Source organism: Gossypium arboreum, chromosome 13, assembly GCF_025698485.1.
Source record: "Gossypium arboreum isolate Shixiya-1 chromosome 13, ASM2569848v2, whole genome shotgun sequence".
Classification (NCBI taxonomy): Eukaryota; Viridiplantae; Streptophyta; class Magnoliopsida; order Malvales; family Malvaceae; genus Gossypium; species Gossypium arboreum.
In genome coordinates this window covers 114,274,426-114,295,912 of record NC_069082.1, presented here as the reverse complement: position 1 = coordinate 114,295,912, position 21,487 = coordinate 114,274,426, and the positions used below count along the sequence as shown (strand labels likewise).

General features: G+C 35.3%; 2 protein-coding genes across 2 annotated transcripts; one reads left to right on the top strand and one right to left on the bottom strand.

Moving 5' to 3' along the window:
- The first annotated feature begins 12,802 nt into the window (after positions 1-12,802).
- On the top strand, positions 12,803-17,277 carry LOC108463917 (dol-P-Man:Man(6)GlcNAc(2)-PP-Dol alpha-1,2-mannosyltransferase). The gene is made up of 10 exons (XM_017763920.2): positions 12,803-13,352; positions 14,235-14,322; positions 14,427-14,586; positions 14,795-15,012; positions 15,175-15,470; positions 15,774-15,888; positions 15,971-16,109; positions 16,438-16,634; positions 16,724-16,813; positions 16,903-17,277. The coding sequence occupies exons 1-10, from the start codon at positions 13,054-13,056 to the stop codon at positions 17,038-17,040; spliced, it is 1,740 nt and encodes a 579-aa protein (XP_017619409.1). The 5' UTR covers positions 12,803-13,053; the 3' UTR covers positions 17,041-17,277.
- A 94-nt stretch (positions 17,278-17,371) lies between these two features.
- Positions 17,372-20,948, bottom strand: LOC108463918 (uncharacterized). Its single transcript, XM_017763921.2, has 6 exons — positions 20,312-20,948; positions 20,070-20,220; positions 19,697-19,981; positions 19,452-19,623; positions 17,914-17,992; positions 17,372-17,839 (listed from the first exon to the last, which is right to left on the bottom strand). Exons 1-6 carry the CDS (start codon positions 20,836-20,838, stop codon positions 17,635-17,637), a joined length of 1,419 nt encoding a protein of 472 aa, XP_017619410.1. The 5' UTR covers positions 20,839-20,948; the 3' UTR covers positions 17,372-17,634.
- Between the last annotated feature and the right edge of the window lie 539 nt (positions 20,949-21,487).

Below are 21,487 nucleotides of genomic sequence, written 5' to 3'. Positions count from 1 at the left end.
CAGGCACCTAAATCTCTTCTATAGTTTTAATAATTAGTTATGTCTAGAGTCTCTTTGCGAGCACCCACCTCCACTATATAACCATCCATATTTTTTTCCTTTTTTTTTTTACAATAATTTTTATTTTTGAAACCAATCAAACTATCATGCTTCAGACATGCATTACTTTCATTTATGCTAACAAGTTGTCCTACTAGGACATCAATTCAAATCAAAACTTTAGTCGGTATATAACACGTGGTTATTTTTATCATATCAGTAAATACATCTGGCAAATAACTTGTAATAAAATGAATTATCTTTTTGAACTTCTAGTTCAAATTACTTTCTACGAGGATCTAGATAATGATAACTCGTTTTAATTAATTTATTTCCTCCAACTATTATTTTTCTCCCCCCAGATGTTGAGAAACTGTCAAATCAAAGTTCTAATCATCAAATCATGTTATAATTGAATCTCCACTTTACTCAAGACATTTATTAATAAAAGTAGACGCATAACTAATATATTCTCGACTTTCTTTAAATATTCATTTTGTGCATTGTGGTATATCAACTTGAACATATTTTGCACATTTAAAAACTCTAAAATTAGTTGTATTTAACTCCTGACCAAAAGCCAATTATGATGTGGTGTATTTATCATGTGTAGCACCCCAAACCCGGCCCAGACGTTATGGTCGGATCCGACATGCCACATCGAAGCATTCAAAACATTTTATATTATTGGTCCAGAAAAACTTATTTAGTGTTTTAAAAGATAATTTCATTATAGGTTAAAATGAATGGAAGCTGTGCACCAGGTAAGAAACCGGAAATGAGGAGGTGAGTCTATCGGACTGCTTAAGTACCAAACTCCCTTCGGATCCAATCCTAGACATGCAAACCGCCATTGCCATACCTTAACGTCATGTATATTTCTAGGAAACAATTTTGGAAAATATCTTCATTGCGGAAGCTTTGCTTATTTTCGTGTTATTTTGAAATCAATTACTGTTTTTAAAAACGCGCCCTAAAGCTATCCAATTTCAATAGTTAAATATAAATATTACCTATCTTAATAAAACATATAAAAACCATCAAAAATAATTAAGCGGCCTTATTACATTTAAAACCCAAAACTTCAAACGTAAATAAAAGGATGTCCAGTTCACGGAAGAAAATCAAACTTTGAGCGGGTGGCCACTCAAATTCCCTCACGACTCCAAGCCCACTATGGTTGGGGATTACTTGCGTGGATGAAAATAAAATGGGTGAGTTTGGGGAAACTCGGTGTGTAAGGAAAACCCATTCAAAGTCCAAGTCACTCAAGCCCATTAGGCCTAAGCCCATTCAGTAATAGTGGTATCTGGGCGAGCCCTTTTCAGATTATAATAAACGGGCCTTAGCCCTTATTCAGATAATGAGATGGCCCATAGGCCCATTTCAAAATACATGCAACATCAATAACATATGTAAGCCCATTTGGGTAATAGTGGTACTGGGCGAGCCCTTTTGAGACATAATAAAGCGGGCCTTAGCCCTTATTCAGATAATGATATGGCCCATAGGCCCATTTCAAAATACATGCAACATCAATAACATATGCAAGCCCATTTGGGGGACTACTCAACCCACCAACCACTACACTCCACCGTACCAGCCATACACTCCATGTGGGAATAGCTCAACCCACCCAAATTTAACACTCCACAATTGCGACCTTGTTTGCTCAGCTATCAAAAATTGAGGCAAAGCCTCCAAGATGTGGACAAGCCACTTTCAAGACTTCCTCCGTCAATATCCCATCCATGCATCGATAATAACAACATGGCATGCAAGAAATAACAACAATCAAACATGCATTTAGGTCAATTTAACCCTAGGGGTATTTCTAATTTACCTACTAGGGGTAAACCGTAAATTTTCTACTTTTAAAGGTATTTCAGAATTTATCTATTTTAGGGTTTTTCATGCATATTCCTACTTTTCACGTACTAACGTAATCACGCATCGAGGATCTTACCAATTGGGCCGCTTGGCCCATCATTCCAATTTTGGCCCATTAAGCCTAAAAATATCGAGGCACGAAATCATGCACTTTGCGGTCCAAACATTGCAGCTTACCAAAAACATTAATCGATTTACCTCACGAGCATTCGCACACTCGCAAATCTACAAAATACCGCCGACATTTCGCTTTTCGCTTTTATGGATCTAGACTAAGAAAGAGGGTGTTAGTTACACACCTGTTTGCAACGATATGCTGACGAGATCCATACACGAACCGCCTACAATTGGATTACTAACACGTTAATCTAACTATTCAAATACAAACTACGTATTAACCCCTTACAATATTCGGCCAACCACACCTACAGATCATAGTAAGCTTATAAGAAATCAATAAGCAACTCATTAACAAATTTTTGTCAATGTTTACCACATAATCATAATTTCACTGCAAGCTGTCTTCCTGAGCAACAGTCACTAAATTATTTATAACTGGAGCTACAAAACTCCAAATCAAGTGCCGTTAATTTTCCCTGAAAATAGACTCATACATCTTCTATCCATAAAATTTTCAGAATTTTTGGTTTAGCCAATCAATACCAGATTTTTCTCAAAGTTTCCCATGTTTCACTGTTTGACTAATCTGACCACCCCTCATTACGAATCAAATTTATCATTGTACAGAATTCAAAATATGTTCTTGTTTATTTCATTAGAAACTAGACTCAATAAGCTTTAATTACATAATTTATGCAGCTTCTAACTCATCTTCCACAATTTATGGTGATTTTCCAAAGTCACGTTACTGCTGCTGTCCCAAGCAGATTTATTACCAAATCACTCCTTCACACCTAACTTGCATGCTTGTTATTTAAACATGTATATCACCAATCAATCATCACATATCTATGATTTTACTTAAGTATAATCTCCATTTCATCATTTTAAAGCACAACATGTTAGCTGATTTTTCCCTTTAACATCTAAGGCACATGCATGCTTATTTGTTTGGCTCAACTTCACCTATCTTCCATTTTTCATCAAAAGAACATGAAACAACAACCATTTCCTTCATTTTAATTCATGACTAAATGCTCACAACACAACTAAAAATCAAAATATACTTCAAGAGTTAAGGTAGAATCAAGAAGAACTCATGAACCTCAAAATAGAAGCAAGGTACCAAGAACTTACCTTCAATTTTCCTTCTCCTAATGACCAAATACTCAAGAGCTTTCTCCTTTCCTTTCTCTTCTCTAAGTTTCAGCTATGATGAACAAAGATGGACAAAACTTTGTCTTTTCACCCCTTTTTCTTTTAATAAAACTTCATATTTCATCCATTTAATTCTTTAATACAAAAGACATAAAATTCTTATCATGAAACATTTACCTAACCCATTATCATGAAACATTTACCTAACCCATTATCATGGAACATTTACCTAACCTATTATCATGGAACATTTACCTAACCTATTATCAATTTGTATCAATTTGTACCATAAATTATGGATATCAAGTGTACATTTTGTCTACAACAACATGATGGCTGGCCACTTCATGTAAAATGGGAGGTTTGTCATGCAAATCCTCCTATTTTGCGCTCCTATTTATTTGGCCACTTCAATTTAGCCTATAGCATTTTCAAACATTTTCACATAGGTCCTATTTCATAATTTCACCCCCTTTTCTTATGGAACAAAAATTAACTAAAATTGTCGGGTTCTATCTTAAGCTTGGGCTTTCTAGAGGCCCACTAACATAATTAAACCTATGCCAACATTCACAGGATTCTCGAAAATTGGGGCGTTACAACTCTACCCTCCTTAAAGAATTTTCATCCTCGAAATTTACCTAATCCAAACAGATGAGGGTATTACTGTTGCATCGTCTCTTTTGGATCCCAAACTCAGAAGTTTCCCCTTCCTTAACTTGTTGAAAACGAGCGACCAAAGACTCATCGTTCAACTATTTTTCCTTAATCTGATCCACCCAGGTTGGCCTCACTTGCAACTCACCAATGAGACTTCCATCATCATATAGACTCGACGAGCAAACATTGCTCTCGGATCGAATCTGACTCTACGACTTAGAGCATCGGCTACCACATTAGCCTTGCTTAGGTGATACTCGATCGAACAGTCATAATCCTTAAGCAACTCAATCCATCTCCTTTGCCTAAGGTTCAGCTCATTCTGAGTCAACAAATACTTAAGACTCTTATGGTCAGTGTATATAATACACCTTTCTCCGTACAAGTAATGTCTCCAAATCTTAAGTGCAAATATCACTGCTGCCAACTCTAAATCATGAGTCAAATAGTTTTCCTCATGAGGCTTAAGCTATCATGATGCATATGCAACCACCTTACCCTCTTGCATTAACACGCAGCCCAAACCTACGTGTGATGCGTCACTTGTACAAGAAAATCCTTCCAGACTCATTTGAATCAACACAGGTGCTTTAGTCAGAACTTTCTTCAACTTCTCAAAAGCTTCCTGCTGCTTCTCAGTCTATACAAACGGTACTCCTTTCCTTATGAGTTTTGTCAGAGGTGATGCCATCACAGAAAAAAACCTTCTACAAACCTTCTGTAGTATCCTGCCAGTCCTAGAAAACTTCGTACTTCTGACATTGACCTAGGCGGCTTCCACTCTAAAATCGCTTCAATTTTCCGAGGGTCCACCTTAATCCCCTCAGCAGAGACCACATGTCCTAAGAAGGTTACCTCCCTCAACCAAAATTCACACTTGCTGAACTTCGCAAAGAGTTCCTTCTCCCTTAATACTTACAGCACTATAAGGAGATACTTATCATGTTTCGTTTCAGTTTCAGAATATACCAGGATATCGTCAATAAAGACGACTACGAACTGATCTAAAAATAGTTGGAACACGCGATTCATCAGATCCATAAACGCTACAGGAGCGTTCGTCAGTCCAAATGGCATAACCAGAAACTCGTAATGACCATACCGAGTCCTGAACGCTGTCTTATGGATATCTGCCTCCTTGGCCCTTAACTGATGATATCCAGATCGAAGGTCGATCTTGGAAAATACAGAAGCTCCTCTAAGCTGGTCGAACAGATCATCAATCCTTGGCAGTGGATACTTATTCTTAATCGTCAGTTTGTTCAACTGGCGATAATCAATGCACATCCGCATCGTACCATCCTTCTTCTTCACGAATAGCACTGGCGCTCCCCATGGAGACACACTTGGCCTAATAAAGCCCCTATCCAACAACTCTTGAATTTGAGCATTTAACTCTACTAAATCCTTCGGTGCCATCCTATATGGTGTGATAGACACAGGCGCCATTTCAGGCAACAAGTCTATTCCAAACTCAACTTCTCGATTCGGAGGCAATCTTGGAAGCTCCTCCGGAAAAATATCTTGGAACTCCTTTACGGTCCTAACCTTATCCACTGTCAGTCCCTCCTCTTCCGACTGACTTACAAATACTAATTAGGCCTCACAACCTTTCCGAATCCACTTTTCGGCTCTTAATGCTGACACCACATTGGACAAATAATCCCTTCTCTCACCTATCACCATAACCTCCTCATCCTTTGTAGTTCTTAACACCATTCGTTTAGCAGCACAATCCAGAGTCGCCTTATGCTTAACAAGCCAATCCATTCCCAGAATGAGGTCAAACTCTCCGAACGGTAACTCCATCAGATCTCCAGGAAAAACCTTGCCTTAAGTTTCTAAGAGTACATTCCTATACAATTTGTCTACCCTAACCGAGTGACCCAAGGGACTTAGTACAGATACCCCACTCACAATCTCCTCAGAGCAGTCCAAGTTGTCCATAATCCGTTCTGTGGCCTCCAACCAATATTCTGCCACATTCGGGGCTATACCAGACATGCCCTTAAAGTTCTCCTTTCTGTTAGTCTCGAAGTCATTTAGAAATAGATCCCTGAATTCCATTGCCCGTACTTACCCCGGTAACCCTTTCCAGAACATGAAGCATTGCCTGTGATAGGGCATCATCCCCGGCACTGCGGTCATGAGACTCTACCTCTATTGCCAGTGGTACCGGTGCATCCACCGCCGGCATATGTCTCGAAGACGAAGATCTCGCTCGAGAACTTCCTCGGCCTCGTCCACGGCCTCTTGTACTCATATCGTATTATCTTGATTACGAATTTTTATGCATCAATTAATATTCCAGTGTTTATTACAGATGTTTTATGAATCGACAAGAGTTCGAGTTTGTTTTTGCGAAATCAAGTCTAGCTACGCTTTCAATCTCTTATCGATTTTCCTATGGTTTCAGATCATCCTATCTAGAGTGTCCTAGTAGGGTTTCAAAGACAGATAATTCAAGAAAATATTCAGAAAAATTCAGAATACTTACAGACTTGAGCCGGAGATTCGGAATGCCACATTCTAAATATCTAAATTTTGAAAATCAAGTTTTTTCACATTCTTTATAAAATTTTCGCTTTCAAAAATCTTTGTTTTTGTAAACCCATTTCACAGCTGAGTTGTTGTAACTGGGCTCTGATACCACTGAATGTAGCACCCCAAACCCGGCCCAGACGTTATGGTCGGATCCGACATGCCACATCGAAGCATTCAAAACATTTTATATTATTGGTCCAGAAAAACTTATTTAGTGTTTTAAAAGATAATTTCATTATAGGTTAAAATGAATGGAAGCTGTGCACTAGGTAAGAAACCGAAAATGAGGAGGTGAGTCCATCGGACTGCTTAAGTACCAAACTCCCTTCGGATCCAATCCTAGACATGCAAACCGCCATTGCCATACCTTAACGTCATGTATATTTCTAGAAACCAATTTGATTAAGTCCTTTTTAGGAAAAGTGATTAATTTTGGAAAATATCTTCATTATGAAGCTTTGCTTATTTTCGTGTTATTTTGAAATCAATTCTTGTTTTTGAAAACGCTACTAAAGCTATCCAATTTCAATAGTTAAATATAAATATTACCTATCTTAATAAAACATATAAAACCATCAAAATAATTAAGCGGCCTTATTACATTTAAAACCCAAAACTTCAAACGTAAATAAAAGGATGTCCAGTTCACGGAAGAAAATCAAACTTTCGAGCGGTGGCCACTCAATTCCCTCACGACTCCAAGCCCACTATGGTTGGGGATTTCTGCGTGGATGAAAATAAAAGGGTGAGTTTGGGGAAACTCAGTGTGTAAGGAAAACCCATTTAAAGTCCAAGTCACTCAAGCCCATTAGGCCTAAGCCCATTCAGTAATAAAGGTGGTGCTGGGCGAGCCCTTTTCAGATTACAATAAACCGGGCCTTAGCCCTTATTCAGATAATGAAGATGGCCCATAGGCCCATTTCAAAATACATGCAACATCAATAACATATGTAAGCCCATTTGGGTAATAGTGGTCTGGGCGAGCCCTTTTCAGATTAAATAAACCGGGCCTTAGCCCTTATTCAGATAACAAGATGGCCCATAGGCCCATTTCAAAATACATGCAACATCAATAACATATGCAAGCCCATTTGGGGGACTACTCAACCCACCAACCACTACACTCCACCAGTACTAGCCATACACTCCATGTGGGAATAGCTCAACCCACCCAAATTTAACACTCCACGATTCTTGCCTTGCTTTCGCTTATCAATAAATTGAGGCAAAGCCTCCAAGATGTGGACAAGCCACTTTCAAGACTTCCTCCATCAATATCCCATCCATGCATCGATAATAACAACATGGCATGCAATAAATAACAACATCAAACATGCATTTAGGTCAATTTAACCCTAGGGGTATTTTGGTAATTTATCTACTAGGGGTAAAACGTAAATTTTCTACTTTTAAAGGTATTTCAAGAATTTATCTATTTTAGGTTTTTCATGCATATTCTTACTTTTCACGTACTAACGAATCACGCATCGAGGATCTTACCGAATTGGGCAGTTGGCCCATCATTCCAATTTTGGCCCATTAAGCCCAAAAATATCGAGGCACGTAAATCATGCACTTTGCAGTCCAAACATTGCAGCTTACCAAAAACATTAATCGATTTACCTCACGAGCATTCGCACACTCGCAAATCTACAAAATACCAGTTTTCGACATTTCGGCTTTTCGGCTTTTGCGGATCTAGACTAAGAAAGAGGGTGTTAGTTACACACCTGTTTGCAACGATATGCTGACGAGATCCATACACGAACCGCCTACAATTGGATTACTAACACGTTAATCTAACTATTCAAATACAAACTACGTATTAACCCCTTACAATATTCGGCCAACCACACCTACAGATCATAGTAAGCTTATAAGAAATCAATAAGCAACTCATTAACAAATTTTTGTCAATGTTTACCACATAATCATAATTTCACTGCAAGCTGTCTTCCTGAGCAACAGTCACTAAATTATTTATAACTGGAGCTACAAAACTCCAAATCAAGTGCCGTTAATTTTCCCTGAAAATAGACTCATACATCTTCTATCCATAAAATTTTCAGAATTTTGGTTTAGCCAATCAATACCAGATTTTTCTCAAAGTTTCCCATGTTTCACTGTTTGACTAATCTGACCACCCTCATTACGAATCAAATTTATCATTGTACAGAATTCAAAATATGTTCTTGTTTATTTCATTAGAAACTAGACTCAATAAGCTTTAATTACATAATTTATGCAGCTTCTAACTCATCTTCCACAATTTATGGTGATTTTCCAAAGTCACGTTACTGCTGCTGTCCCAAGCAGATTTATTACCAAATCACTCCTTCACACCTAACTTGCATGCTTGTTATTTAAACATGTATATCACCAATCAATCATCACATATCTATGATTTTACTTAAGTATAATCTCCATTTCATCATTTTAAAGCACAACATGTTAGCTGATTTTTCCTTTAACATCTAAGGCACATGCATGCTTATTTGTTTGGCTCAACTTCACCTATCTTCCATTTTTCATCAAAAGAACATGAAACAACAACCATTTCCTTCATTTTAATTCATGACTAAATGCTCACAACACAACTAAAAATCAAAATATACTTCAAGAGTTAAGGTAGAATCAAGAAGAACTCATGAACCTCAAAATAGAAGCAAGGTACTAAGAACTTACCTTCAATTTTCCTTCTCCTAATGACCAAATACTCAAGAGCTTTCTCCTCTCCTTTCTCTTCTCTAACTTTCAGCTATGATGAACAAAGATGGACAAAACTTTGTTCTTTTCACCCCTTTTTCTTTTAATAAAACTTCATATTTCATCTATTTAATTCTTTAATACAAAAGACATAAAATTCTTATCATGAAACATTTACCTAACCCATTATCATGAAACATTTACCTAACCCATTATCATGGAACATTTACCTAACCTATTATCATGAAACATTTACCTAACCTATTATCAATTTGTATCAATTTGTACCATAAATTATGGATATCAAGTGTACATTTTGTCTACAACAACATGATGGCTGGCCACTTCATGTAAAATGGGAGGTTTGTCATGCAAATCCTCCTATTTTGCACTCCTATTTATTTGGCCACTTCAATTTAGCCTATAGCATTTTCAAACATTTTCACATAGGTCCTATTTCATAATTTCACCCCCTTTTTCTTATGGAACAAAAATTAACTAAAATTGCCGGGTTCTATCTTAAGCTTGGGCTTTCTAGAGGCCCACTAACATAATTAAACCTATGCCAACATTCACAGGATTCCCAAAAATTGGGGCGTTACATCATGTCTTATGACATGATGCGTACAAGTGTTGATTCATATCATATCCTTATACAATAGTTTTGTTATCAAAAGATATGATTTAGCTACCAATTAAAGGTATTTAATCATTAATTCAGCTAAATCATTTTATATGTCTAAGTTACAGGTTTTGTGATCGTTATTCGCACTAACAATCTAGCATACAATGATCATTTAAAGTCTGAGAAATAAACTCACCAACATTAGTAAGAATTATCTCGATTCCATAATCTGAAAGTTTTGTTCTTAAATAAATAATTAAACAAGTAATTTCACAAACTACAAGTTGTGAGTTGATAATTCACATGTGATTAACTTGTAAATGTATCTACTAAATCATATCAAAACATCTATTTGTTTGGTAAAAAGGGCCCATATTTCTTTTTGAAATGAAAGAGATCAAATCTCAACTTTTACCAATGAGGTTTAATAAATCTTATTTGAAAATAAACAACACTTGGTAAATGAAGAATCTTTAGGTTTTTTAATAAACTTCAACGTAAATTCTCTTTTTGTTGCATCATTGTTGATCGAGATGATCATACTAGTCATGCCAACTAATTATATTTGAACTAGTAAACTTTTGGTTTACTATGCACGTGACTCAACAAAATTAATATAAACTTCTGGTTTACCACCACATGTGATTTAAACATAGTAATATATGTATAATACGAATAGAGGAAAAGGCATTAATTTTTCAATACAATTTTTTTACCAGAAATTGATAGATTTAATACATAAAATTTAATCTTCTCCTCTTCCACAATCTCAAAATGATATTTGTTACAACAAATATCCTTTTAAACTAAAATAATTTATTTGAGACTGACTAGAACATAGTACATTAATTATCACTTTGTTTCTTGAAAAATAATGTATAAGCTCTTCTAGAGCCTTAAATTAAGTTTATATTATAAAATATTGGTTCGTTCATTATCAAATAAGATAGTATGCATTGTTGTATTGTCTACGAGATACTTTTTCCTTTCCTTTAAGAAATATTTATTCAATAATAAAATTTTCAGGTGTACTGTAAGTATATAACGAACAACTTTTCATAAATTGTCTCTCTTCTTTGTTGTTATATTATTTATCTCTATATCTCCAATTCTAATTGTGAGAAAAATTATTACTAGTAAAGAACCCAATAATTAAGTAATTTGTATCACAATTCATAAAAAGAATGTAATTCATGCTTAATATTTAGGAGTACGATAGGTAAACAACTAATGGCCTTCCATACCACATCGATATCTTCACTCCTTAAAAGGGTTCTCTTTGGAATTCTTGTTCTTCTCTTATTTATCTTCAATTTTCCACTTCTAGTGGTGAAAATAATTATTATGATCACCTCTTTTACAATTATTATAGTTTTACGTACCACGTCCATGTCCACAACTATATCTTTCAAATTTATTCTGTATGCATTCACTTCAGGAAATGAAGCAGGTCCAATAACACGAGCTTCGTGATTTTCTTTAAAAGCTTGTTATTTTGTTTAATCACAAGTAAATATAATATTAACTCAAAATATTTCTTAAAACTTTTTATTCACGGTATTGCTACTATAAGAGCACATTTGAAGCATGAAAATGAATTTTTTTTAATAAGGTCTCATTAGTAATATTCTCCCACATAATTTTTAATTGAGAAATCAATATTGCAAAGTTATATTCACTCACAGTTTTAAAAGATTGCACTTCAAGTGTACCCAATCATAACAAGATTTAGAAAGAGTTGTTATGTTCTATTGTTCACATCTTTCTTTTAAAATATTCCACAATTCGAGTGGGTTTTTTAACAGTTAAATATTTTACTTTCAACTCTTTATGCGAATGATGGTGAAGGAAAATGATGGAGATAATCACTACTACTTTAACAGTCAATCAAGCCTTTAAGCATAAATATCATGCATTCAATAATAGAATCTTTCTCTATCCGTTTCAAAATGAAGATAAGTATATGAATATCATGCATAATATAATTCAATATTTGAATCTTTCTCTATTAAAATATGTAGATATTTATAGCAAAAGTTATTCATACTAAATATAAATTTTATTTTTCCATTCACAACCTCAATATGAGATCCATTACATTGAATGTCTCTAGAGGATTATGCATTAATACTTACTAATTTTGTTCTTCAGATATCAGATATCGATATATTAGTTCTTCTAGAGCCTTTAACTAATTTTGTACTACCAAGTATTGTAATAATATTGGTTTGTTTCAGTACTAAATAAGATAAATACTTACTACTGTAATGATGGTATTCATCGCTACAAAATATTTGGGCATATGCCAAATATGTGACCAATGATCTGTCATGTAACATTGATAACACAAGTTATCTCTGTCTTTTGAAGGGTTGTATTGAGAATTCTCACTGTTCTTTTATTTATTACCATGTTTTCATTTCTAATGGTTATTATTATGTTATTTATAACGCCCATGATCATATCTTTAAATTATTTTTTGTATTCACTTCGAGGAGTGCAACAACTTGTAAAGAATATTTTACACATATTCATTAGTAAATCTTATGAACCCACCAATATTTTAAAATTTAACTAAATAATTCAATGAATTTAAAAATAAATAATCAAAATCAAAATCATACCTCAATTAAAATCATAATGATGCTCCTTATCAATCTAAATTTTGCTTGATAAATCCAAGATTAAAACCAAAATTACTCAAAATAGGAATAAAACAAGTTAATCGAATTAATCATAAATTAAAATTAACCTATACATAAAATATTTTTTAAACATATTGTGTGCAAGACCTCAATTGTGAGGAGAGTTATTAAGGGTCATAATTTCAAACCCTTCTTGTAGTTGGTTTTCTTTTTTGTTCATGAGGCTGTAAGATTAATAATATTCTTGACTCTAAATGATAGTAAACTTTGGGTGATTGAGCGGTTAAGAAAATGTGGGAAAATAGCAAGTTCAGACTTTTAATAGTGGTTGCTTTTTGAGCGTTCCATGATGATGGAATAGGAGGGAGATAACAGAATCATACTGATAGTATGTTATAAAATAAAAAATAAAAGATAATTAATATGGATATTTAAAATATATTTATTTATAAATTATAATAAAGTTAATAAAAGAATGACTTTGTAAAGAAGAAAAGAATAATTCGGGGATGGAGCTCCCCTTTTCTCAATTTTCTCCTAGAACTCCAACCCACTGCTCCTCTCTTTGAAAATTCAACTGTTTTTTTCTTCCCCAAAAAGCTCCACTCACTGAGTCACTTCTCACTCTCAAACCCCGTAAAAAAGAAAAGTTCAATTTCCCAGAAAATGTCTTTCTCCACCCGGCAGAGGCGAGCGACGGTGTCGGATCTTCCTTCATCGTCGTCGCCACCACAACCGTCGAAGCCTGAATCATACACGAAAGTGGATAAGCCAGGACGATCATCATCGGACGGCGTCGGCGAAGACCGCGGATTGGGGTGGTTCACGGTGTTGTTTGCTTTGGGAATGCTACGGTATATGAGCGCCACATCAAATATAATACACGACTGCGATGAAGTCTTTAATTATTGGGAGCCTCTTCATTATCTTCTCTATAAATCCGGCTTCCAAACTTGGGAGTATAGGTAATCGCCTTTACCTACGCATTCAATCTTACTTGATACGTACTTGCCCATAAGATTATACTTGATTGTACTTTTTTTTCAAATTTGATGAAAGCGGATCGAAAAATGTAATTTTGAAATAGAAAAAAAAAAATATATATATATATATATATATATATATATTTTCAAGCATAAGAAAATGAAGTTTTGTGGAAAGATGTTCTATTTTTAGTTATTAAAATTATTGTGAGTGAGAACTGGAAAGTGAGGAATTGTAATGGGACTCTTTGGGGAACATTATGCTGTTAGTATTTGTAAAATGTACTCATTGAAGTAAGAAATTAAGTCAGCTACTACTAGGTGATCCATAAATTTCGTACTTATGGTCTATGGATCAATGCTTATATGTTTTTGAGTGTATTAGATGGTGCTTATGTTCATCAGTAAGGATTCGTGTAGATTTTCTTTAAAATAGGTCTGAATGGAGCTAATCGATGAACTTAGTTGGGATTGTTTGTGTGCTAGTGTGTATGATTTGGAAATGGATTTTGATTGAAAATTTCAGGTAATACCTAATTGCATGACATGGTTGGAATTAGGGTTGTAAGTGAACTGAAGAGGTTTTTCGTTATTACAAAGTAGTTACATATGGTTATCATATTACATTTGATTTATTTCCTTCATCTGCAGATGCATTCTTTTCTTTTTCTTTTTTTCTTTTTTCTGGGAGCATGAATCTATTTGAGTTATAAAAACTTGTCTGAACTCTACCCTTTCATTGGAAACATTCTTATCTTACATTCTTATTGGTAATTGAAAAATAATTTGTCATGGTGAGCAGATTTTTCTCAGTTGTCAGGAACTGTTTGACTGAGAGTTATCTCATTTGTATGTTCTTTGCAGTTCCGAGTTTGCGCTCCGATCATATTTGTACATTATTTTCCATGAGTTAGTGGGCCGACCTGCTTCCTGGCTGTTTGCTGAAGAAAAAGTAAGTTTTCAACCTTTGGATGATGTTAATTATCTGTTGTTGTTTTCTTCTTTATAAAGAAAACATAAAAAACATACTTTATAGTTGCCTTTTTTATCTTACAGGTGAGAGTTTTCTATGCGGTGAGACTCTTTCTTGGTTTTCTATCTCTTATTTCAGATGCTACTCTAGTGGTAGCACTTTCCAGAAAATATGGAAAGCGGCTTGCATCTTATGCACTTGCAATGCTCTGCTTGGCTAGTGGTTGTTTCTTTGCCAGCACAAGTGAGTGGTTTTTTCCGTCTTCCTTTGTCAATCTCCAGAATGATGATATATAAGTTTTTGTCATGCTTTTCTTTGTTGGTTGTAGGCTTTCAGCTGCTTCTAACAAAGTAATCAATAAATGTGCTTTTAAGCTATATGAGAATGCCTAACAAATTCTGTCTTTCTCTCAAATTGCTATATTTTATCACTGTGATAATTTTTTTTCCAGGTTTTCTTCCTAGTTCATTCTCTATGTATGCTATGAGCCTCTCATCAGGGTTATTTTTACTTGAGAAACCTGCATGGGCTGTTGCTGTTGCAGCTGTCGGTGTAATCCTAGGTTGGCCATTTTCAATCTTGGCATTTCTTCCACTGACCTTCTACTCTTTAGCTAAACAATTCAAACAAGCATTTCTTTCTGGTGCTGTCACCTCAATAGCTCTTCTTGTAAGTAAATTTAATCATTCCATTTGGTTATTATCTGTAAACCATCTGGATATATTGTTTTGATATCTTAACTTAGAGTTTGACATTAACATATTTGTAATTGGTTTATATTTAGTTTTCCATTTGTTGTTCAATTGTGAATAATTGAAGTTCATTTGCCAGGCACTCTCCGTACTCGTTGATCACTGCTACTACCAACGCTGGACATCATCTGTTTTTAATCTCTTAGTATATAATGTATTAGGAGGTGGTGAGAGCCATTTGTATGGGACTGAGGGGCCACTTTTTTATATAAGGAATGGGTTTAACAACTTCAACTTCTGTTTCATCCTTGCTTTGCTTTTCCTGGGAATTCTGCCAATTGCAAGGAAGAAGTATGCCCCTGACTTGCTTATCGTAATCTCTCCTCTCTATATATGGCTGGCATTTATGTCTCTGCAGCCGCACAAAGAAGAAAGGTACAATTAACCTTTATCCTATATGTCTTTAGCAAATTTTGTTTATATTTTGTTTCCTGCTTTTCCCTGACATAAAATAGATAAATTAATGAAGAACATTCCGATATATGACTTTTAGAAGTTTCAAGGAGGGTTCAGAAATTGTTTTGGTCCAAAACTTTGGGCTAATTTGAATGGAATGTTCTGCAAGGGAACAAAACAGAGCACATTTGTCATTGTCTCTTTACATGTCCCGAACAATCTTTAATATCGGTCTTGCCTGCTTCATTCTGTAACAGTCCATTGTATTTAATTGTCATGCAGATTCCTTTATCCCATATACCCTCTTGTTTGTGTTGCTGCTTCTGCTGTCATTGAGAGTTTTCCTGATCTTTTCCGAGACAAATATAATCCCTACGATAATTCTATTATAGTTATGGTGGGCATCTTCTACACCTATTTAATTCTCTATGCCTACAACGCTAAGCTCTCATTCAAATGGTATTGGCATTTTTACGCAGATGGCCAAATTTCTTAGACCTGTGGCCCTGAGCCTCATATTATGTGCCTCACATTCACGTACATTCTCATTGATCAATGGCTATGCTGCACCAATGGAGGTTTACAAGATCTTGGAGCACCATGATGATGCAGGAACTGGTAATGGATAATCTCTTATATGATGCACTGTTCCTTGTTTCATTTTGTTATTAGTAAACCTACAAAGAAAAATGAATTTTCTTTGACAGCAATGTAGCGTTGACATTTATTTTTATGCAGAACTTAATCAATAATGCATAACATGTTTTTGCTTTGTGTAGTTTTCTTTTTTTTTTTCTCTAGCAGCTATAGCCTTCCTTTATAATTGCCATGTAGTTCTACTAAAAGTTTCAAAGAACCATTCTTTTGCTAGATTTTCTTTATTGTTTATACTTGGCATGTATGCTGAAGAGTGCTGTTACCAACAAGAACAAAAGCTTTATTGCAGGTTCTGTACTTTGTGTTGGAAGTGAGTGGCACCGTTACCCGTCATCATTTTTTGTTCCTGATTATATTGGTGAAGTGAGATGGATTGATGACGGATTCCGAGGTCTTCTTCCATTCCCTTTCAATGATACTCTGGGAGGGACTGCGGCAGCACCACCATACTTTAACAATAAAAACAAGGCATCAGATGAGCAATATGTAATTGACCCTTTCTGTGACCTAGTTCATATAAAATAACCTTAATCTTTATGCTTTACATTTGTATGTTGACCCACCCTGACTTGCAGCTCCGAGATATTGAAGCTTGTACATTCCTGGTTGAGCTGCAGCTGAACCGACCTTTCCCTTATCGTGGAAATGACCTATCAGCATGGGAGGTACAAGCAGAATATTTGGTTTCTATCTCCATTTTCTTCTTTTCTATTGTTCTTTCACATATGATATATCGAAATTGGAACTGTTTCAGCCTATTGCAGCACTACCGTACTTGGACAGAGAGCTCTCACCTGCCAAGTATCGGTCATTTTTCATCCCATACTTGTGGCAGGAGAAGAATGTCTTTGGCATGTACAAACTTCTGAGAAGAGTATCAAAGCCAGAATGATAAACGACATGTTGGTTATTTCCTCGTTTCTCATGTTCTTTCCTTTCAGAATTATTGTGACCATTGACTGCTTAGAACTGTATTATCTATTTTTCCCTTTTTTCATGTTATTCCAAGCGCATGCTTATCCGGAAGGGTAAAAAGAATGGAAAATTTTGAACACTAACATGCATTGTTCCCAATGTTTGGACAATTTTGTAGTATTTTCTTCATATAGGATATATGTTCTCTTGTTTACTTGGTTTGTTGGTTTACTTAATGGTTTATAAATCTTAGGTTTCTCTTTTCTTTTGGGTTAGCAAGGAAAGTTTGGAAATCAGCGGATCAAACGTTTTAATGCAGGTGGTTTTCATACAGAACATTATTATCATTTTACAAAGCTGCATATGTTGCAACAAGCATGGATTTCGAAGCTAATCTAAACAATTGAAATCCATAATTTATTCTTGAACTGCCACTCTTTCATTACAACAACGAAAAGAATTAAGGCTTGAATACTTGTGGAATCTAGGTCTTCTCGGGTATGAAATGCTTTAAAGAGTCGTGGGATTTAATGAAATGCAAATCTGGGTGCATGTTTGAAATGTAAGAAGGTTATAAAAGATGGGGCGCTGGTGTGAGTGTCAGTCTTTGGATATCAGCTCCTAGATTTTGAAGCTTCATGTCAATATTCTCGTAGCCTCGTTCAATATGTGCAATATCATGAATCTGAGTGGTTCCTTTTGCAGCCAATCCGGCTAATATAAGTGAAACCCCACCTCTCAAGTCTCTTGCAATAACACGAGAGCCTTCCAATGCACTGTCACAGGTCACCATCCAGTGGGTCAATGATTCCAAATAAAACCAACATCGTATCAAAGTTAAACACCTTACCTTCCTTCGTCAAACCCGTAAACTAGTGCATTGCTCCCGCTAACCTGAATTCTCGCCCCGAGCTTCTGCAGTTCCCTTGCTATATAACCAAATGAAAAAAATGCTTATGGCTGATTTCATGAAAGAAGCAAGCAAGCAAGCATACAGTGGGCTAATATATAAGTCGCCTAATTAGTCACTATTTTGATCATCCAGTTATGAAAATTTCAATTTAATTACAAAACTATCCAGTTTCGTTCTTTTAGTCAGGGTCTGTTTATTTCTCAAATAAGCTACATGAATGGTCACTGAACTAAGTATTTATGTTTTGATCAGTCAACTATAAGAAATTTTCGAAATTAGATTTTTTGCCCTAAACATGGCCTTTTATTGTTAGCCCAATAACAAATTTTATCTATGTCCTATCAATTTAGTCCTAATTCTAAATAAATCACTGAATTAACCCTAGACATTCTTATTAGTATTTGGCATTAGTGTCACAAGCCACTAACCAAAGCCCGTGATGAATGCACACAGAGCGTTTTATGGAAGTCAATTGATTAAATGGTACTCATTTGAACAACTTAAACCGTCCGATTCATGGAAGATGTGAAGAAGCTTATCTACTTAAAGTTTTGGTGACTCAACAGAACATCAAGTAAAACTAGGGTTACCAAGGTAAATATATAAAGTAAACTTAAAAGATTGTGTAATCTTAAGGGTTTTGGAAAATCCCTTAACAATCTCAAATTGTAGATTAGTTTTGATCTCGGCCATCGATATAATTTAAACTATATCATCAGATTTGAGAGACATATTCCACATTTGTAATCATCTCATTTATTCCATTTGATGCTAACAAGGTTAGTTTTTTGGCACCGAAGAACCCCTATTTTAACATAGAAAATTAATTATAAAAAAAAAAACTCCAACGACTTGTGATCTTTTTAGCACCAAAAACTTGAAGCATCATTTGATCTAAAGTGTTAAAAAAAATATCAATAACTTAAGATCTTCCTAACATAGGAAACTGGAAACCTTTGAGTTTTCATGTGCTGAATAACACCAACTAAGAGCATAAAATAATAGACAGAGAGAAAAAAAAACTCAATAATTAAGATTAGAATGACATATTTTGTAAATGTTGAGTATTAAATTCTGTTTATTTTAGAATTAAAACTAAATTGATAGAATATATAAATATTAAAAGGATAATTTTGTTATTAGCCCAATAAAAAGGCCATGTCAAACTTCCTTTATCAATTTAAGGGTTTGCTGACAAAAAAGTTAATTTCAAAAACTTTAATGATTAAATTAAAAATTATATTATTGGATGACCAAAACAACACTCTCATAGTTGAGTAACCGTTCATGTAGTTTATGCGAGAAATAAATGGTTACGTTATCCAACTGTAACTAAAAAACAATTCGGATAGTTTAGTGATTATGTTGAAATTTTTAATTTTTATAGTTAGGTGATGAAAATAATATAAAAGTTTAGGGGCTAATTAGGTTGTTTACCATGGTCGACTATGTATTATAGCTCAACTTATACATACCATGAGTCATACGGTTGTCAAACACGGACTCCTCCACCAAGCTGGAACCAGTGCATGTAGTGAGAAGTGCCATTGTTTGAGGTTGCAGATCTGTTGGAAATCCCGGAAACGGGTTCGTCTTAATATCGAAACTTTTCAAATCATAACCAATATGTGATGGGTGTGCTGAAACCTGTGCTCATAGTTTTCTTGTCACACAAACAATAAACTAAATGAAAAAAGGTAAACATGTTATGTTACTATACCTGCAATGTTTGCTGATCCAACCGTGAAATTTTGCAGCCAGCTTGGGAGAGTTTGTCGATCAAACATGAGACACGGGAAGGAATGACAGGTGACATTAATATGCATGAGCGAGTAATTGCCGCCGCAAGCATGAAGGTGCCGGTTTCGATTCGATCAGGTTTTATAACACATTCAGAACCATAGAGCTGCCTTTTTCCCCTGATAATTAGATTGTCGCTCCCTGCACCTTCTATCCATGCCCCACAGTCGGTCAGAAAGCGAGCAAGATCGACCACTTCTGGTTCCTGTATCAAAATATATAGAGCAACAAATTATGAAAGAGTACAAATTCTAGATTTCCTCAAATATCACTGAGATGCCTCAAACCATTACTTTGGCCACATTTGAGAGCACAGTTGTCCCATCAGCCATGGATGCTGCCATCATAAGAGTTTCAGTTGCTCCAACACTTGGATAATCCAGTCGGAATTTCCCCCCAACTAATCCTCTGCCATTTGCAGCACGTGCCCACACTTTCCCATCCCTGTAACATTGCAGAACAAGCTCATCTACTCATTTAAGACAGCAAAGATCCCACTAAGAAAATAAAAGGTGAATTTATAGGTACAACTTGCCTCAGTTCAACAACAGCACCGAGAGCCCTTAACCCACGAAGATGGAGATCTACAGGCCTCTTTCCAATATTACAGCCACCGGGCAAGGCCACAACAGCTTCACCAAACCTGGCCACCAGTGGCCCTATAACAAAAAACCCACCTCTAATCTTCTTCATTTCCTCCAAATCAACCTCCACTTTGCCAACTCCATCGCTGTTAACCATCATTTTCCCATCAAAGGCATCAACTTTAGCACCCAAAGAGCTCAAGATGGAAGCCATGGCTTGGATATCAGAGACATTGGGAAGGTTGTGGAGAAGTGAAGTGCCTGAGCAGCAGAGAGTGGCTGCTAAGAGAGGTAAAGAAGCGTTTTTTGAGCCACTTACGGTAATGTGGCCTGAAAGAGTTGAAGGTCCTTTGATTTTGAAAATGGGGTCTTGCTTGGTGGGTTGTGGGAGATTGGAGAAGTGGGTCCCCTGAGTCTGAGAAGAACAAGAGGTAACGAAGGGTTTTGGGAAAAGGGTGTTATTGCAAGAGAGAGCCATTTTCAGAGGAGTTTTGATTTTCTTGTCGGTGTGTTTTAATCGTTTTGCAGGGAAAAGGACTCCTCTTATGAATCAAATTTGTTTTGTTTCATAACCTTCGACTGACTTGGGGCCTGGAAAGGCCACGTGAAAAAAATACTTTTAAAAAGATTTTGTATTTTATCAAAATTTGAATAATATATAGAAGCAGGTGATGATATACATTTATTTTATAAAATACCAAATGCAATATATTTGGCATCTGCGCCTTATCACGCCTCTCTATATTATTTATTCTTCATCCAGGTTCAGTAACGTTAAATTATCTCATATTTGTGTGCTGCTTTGGGTGATATCGTTTCAATTTTTATTTTGGTTCAAGTCGCATAATCATTTCAATTTTAATTTGACTTCAAGTCATGTTAATTTGACTTCGTGTCAATTGTCGAGTTTGTGAGTTTTTCAAATTTTCAATCAAACACTCGGTCTTTTACCGTCTAAGGTAACAACTCAGCTCCTAAATAGTTTTAAACGTTATTTAGTCTTTAAAATTAAATTTTTACTCATTAAATCACATGTTTTAAATAAAATCTAAAAAATAGCTTGTTAATGTTGGATTTTGAGATTTTGAGTAAAAACGTGGTTTTAAAGTGTTTTTCAACTTGTTTTA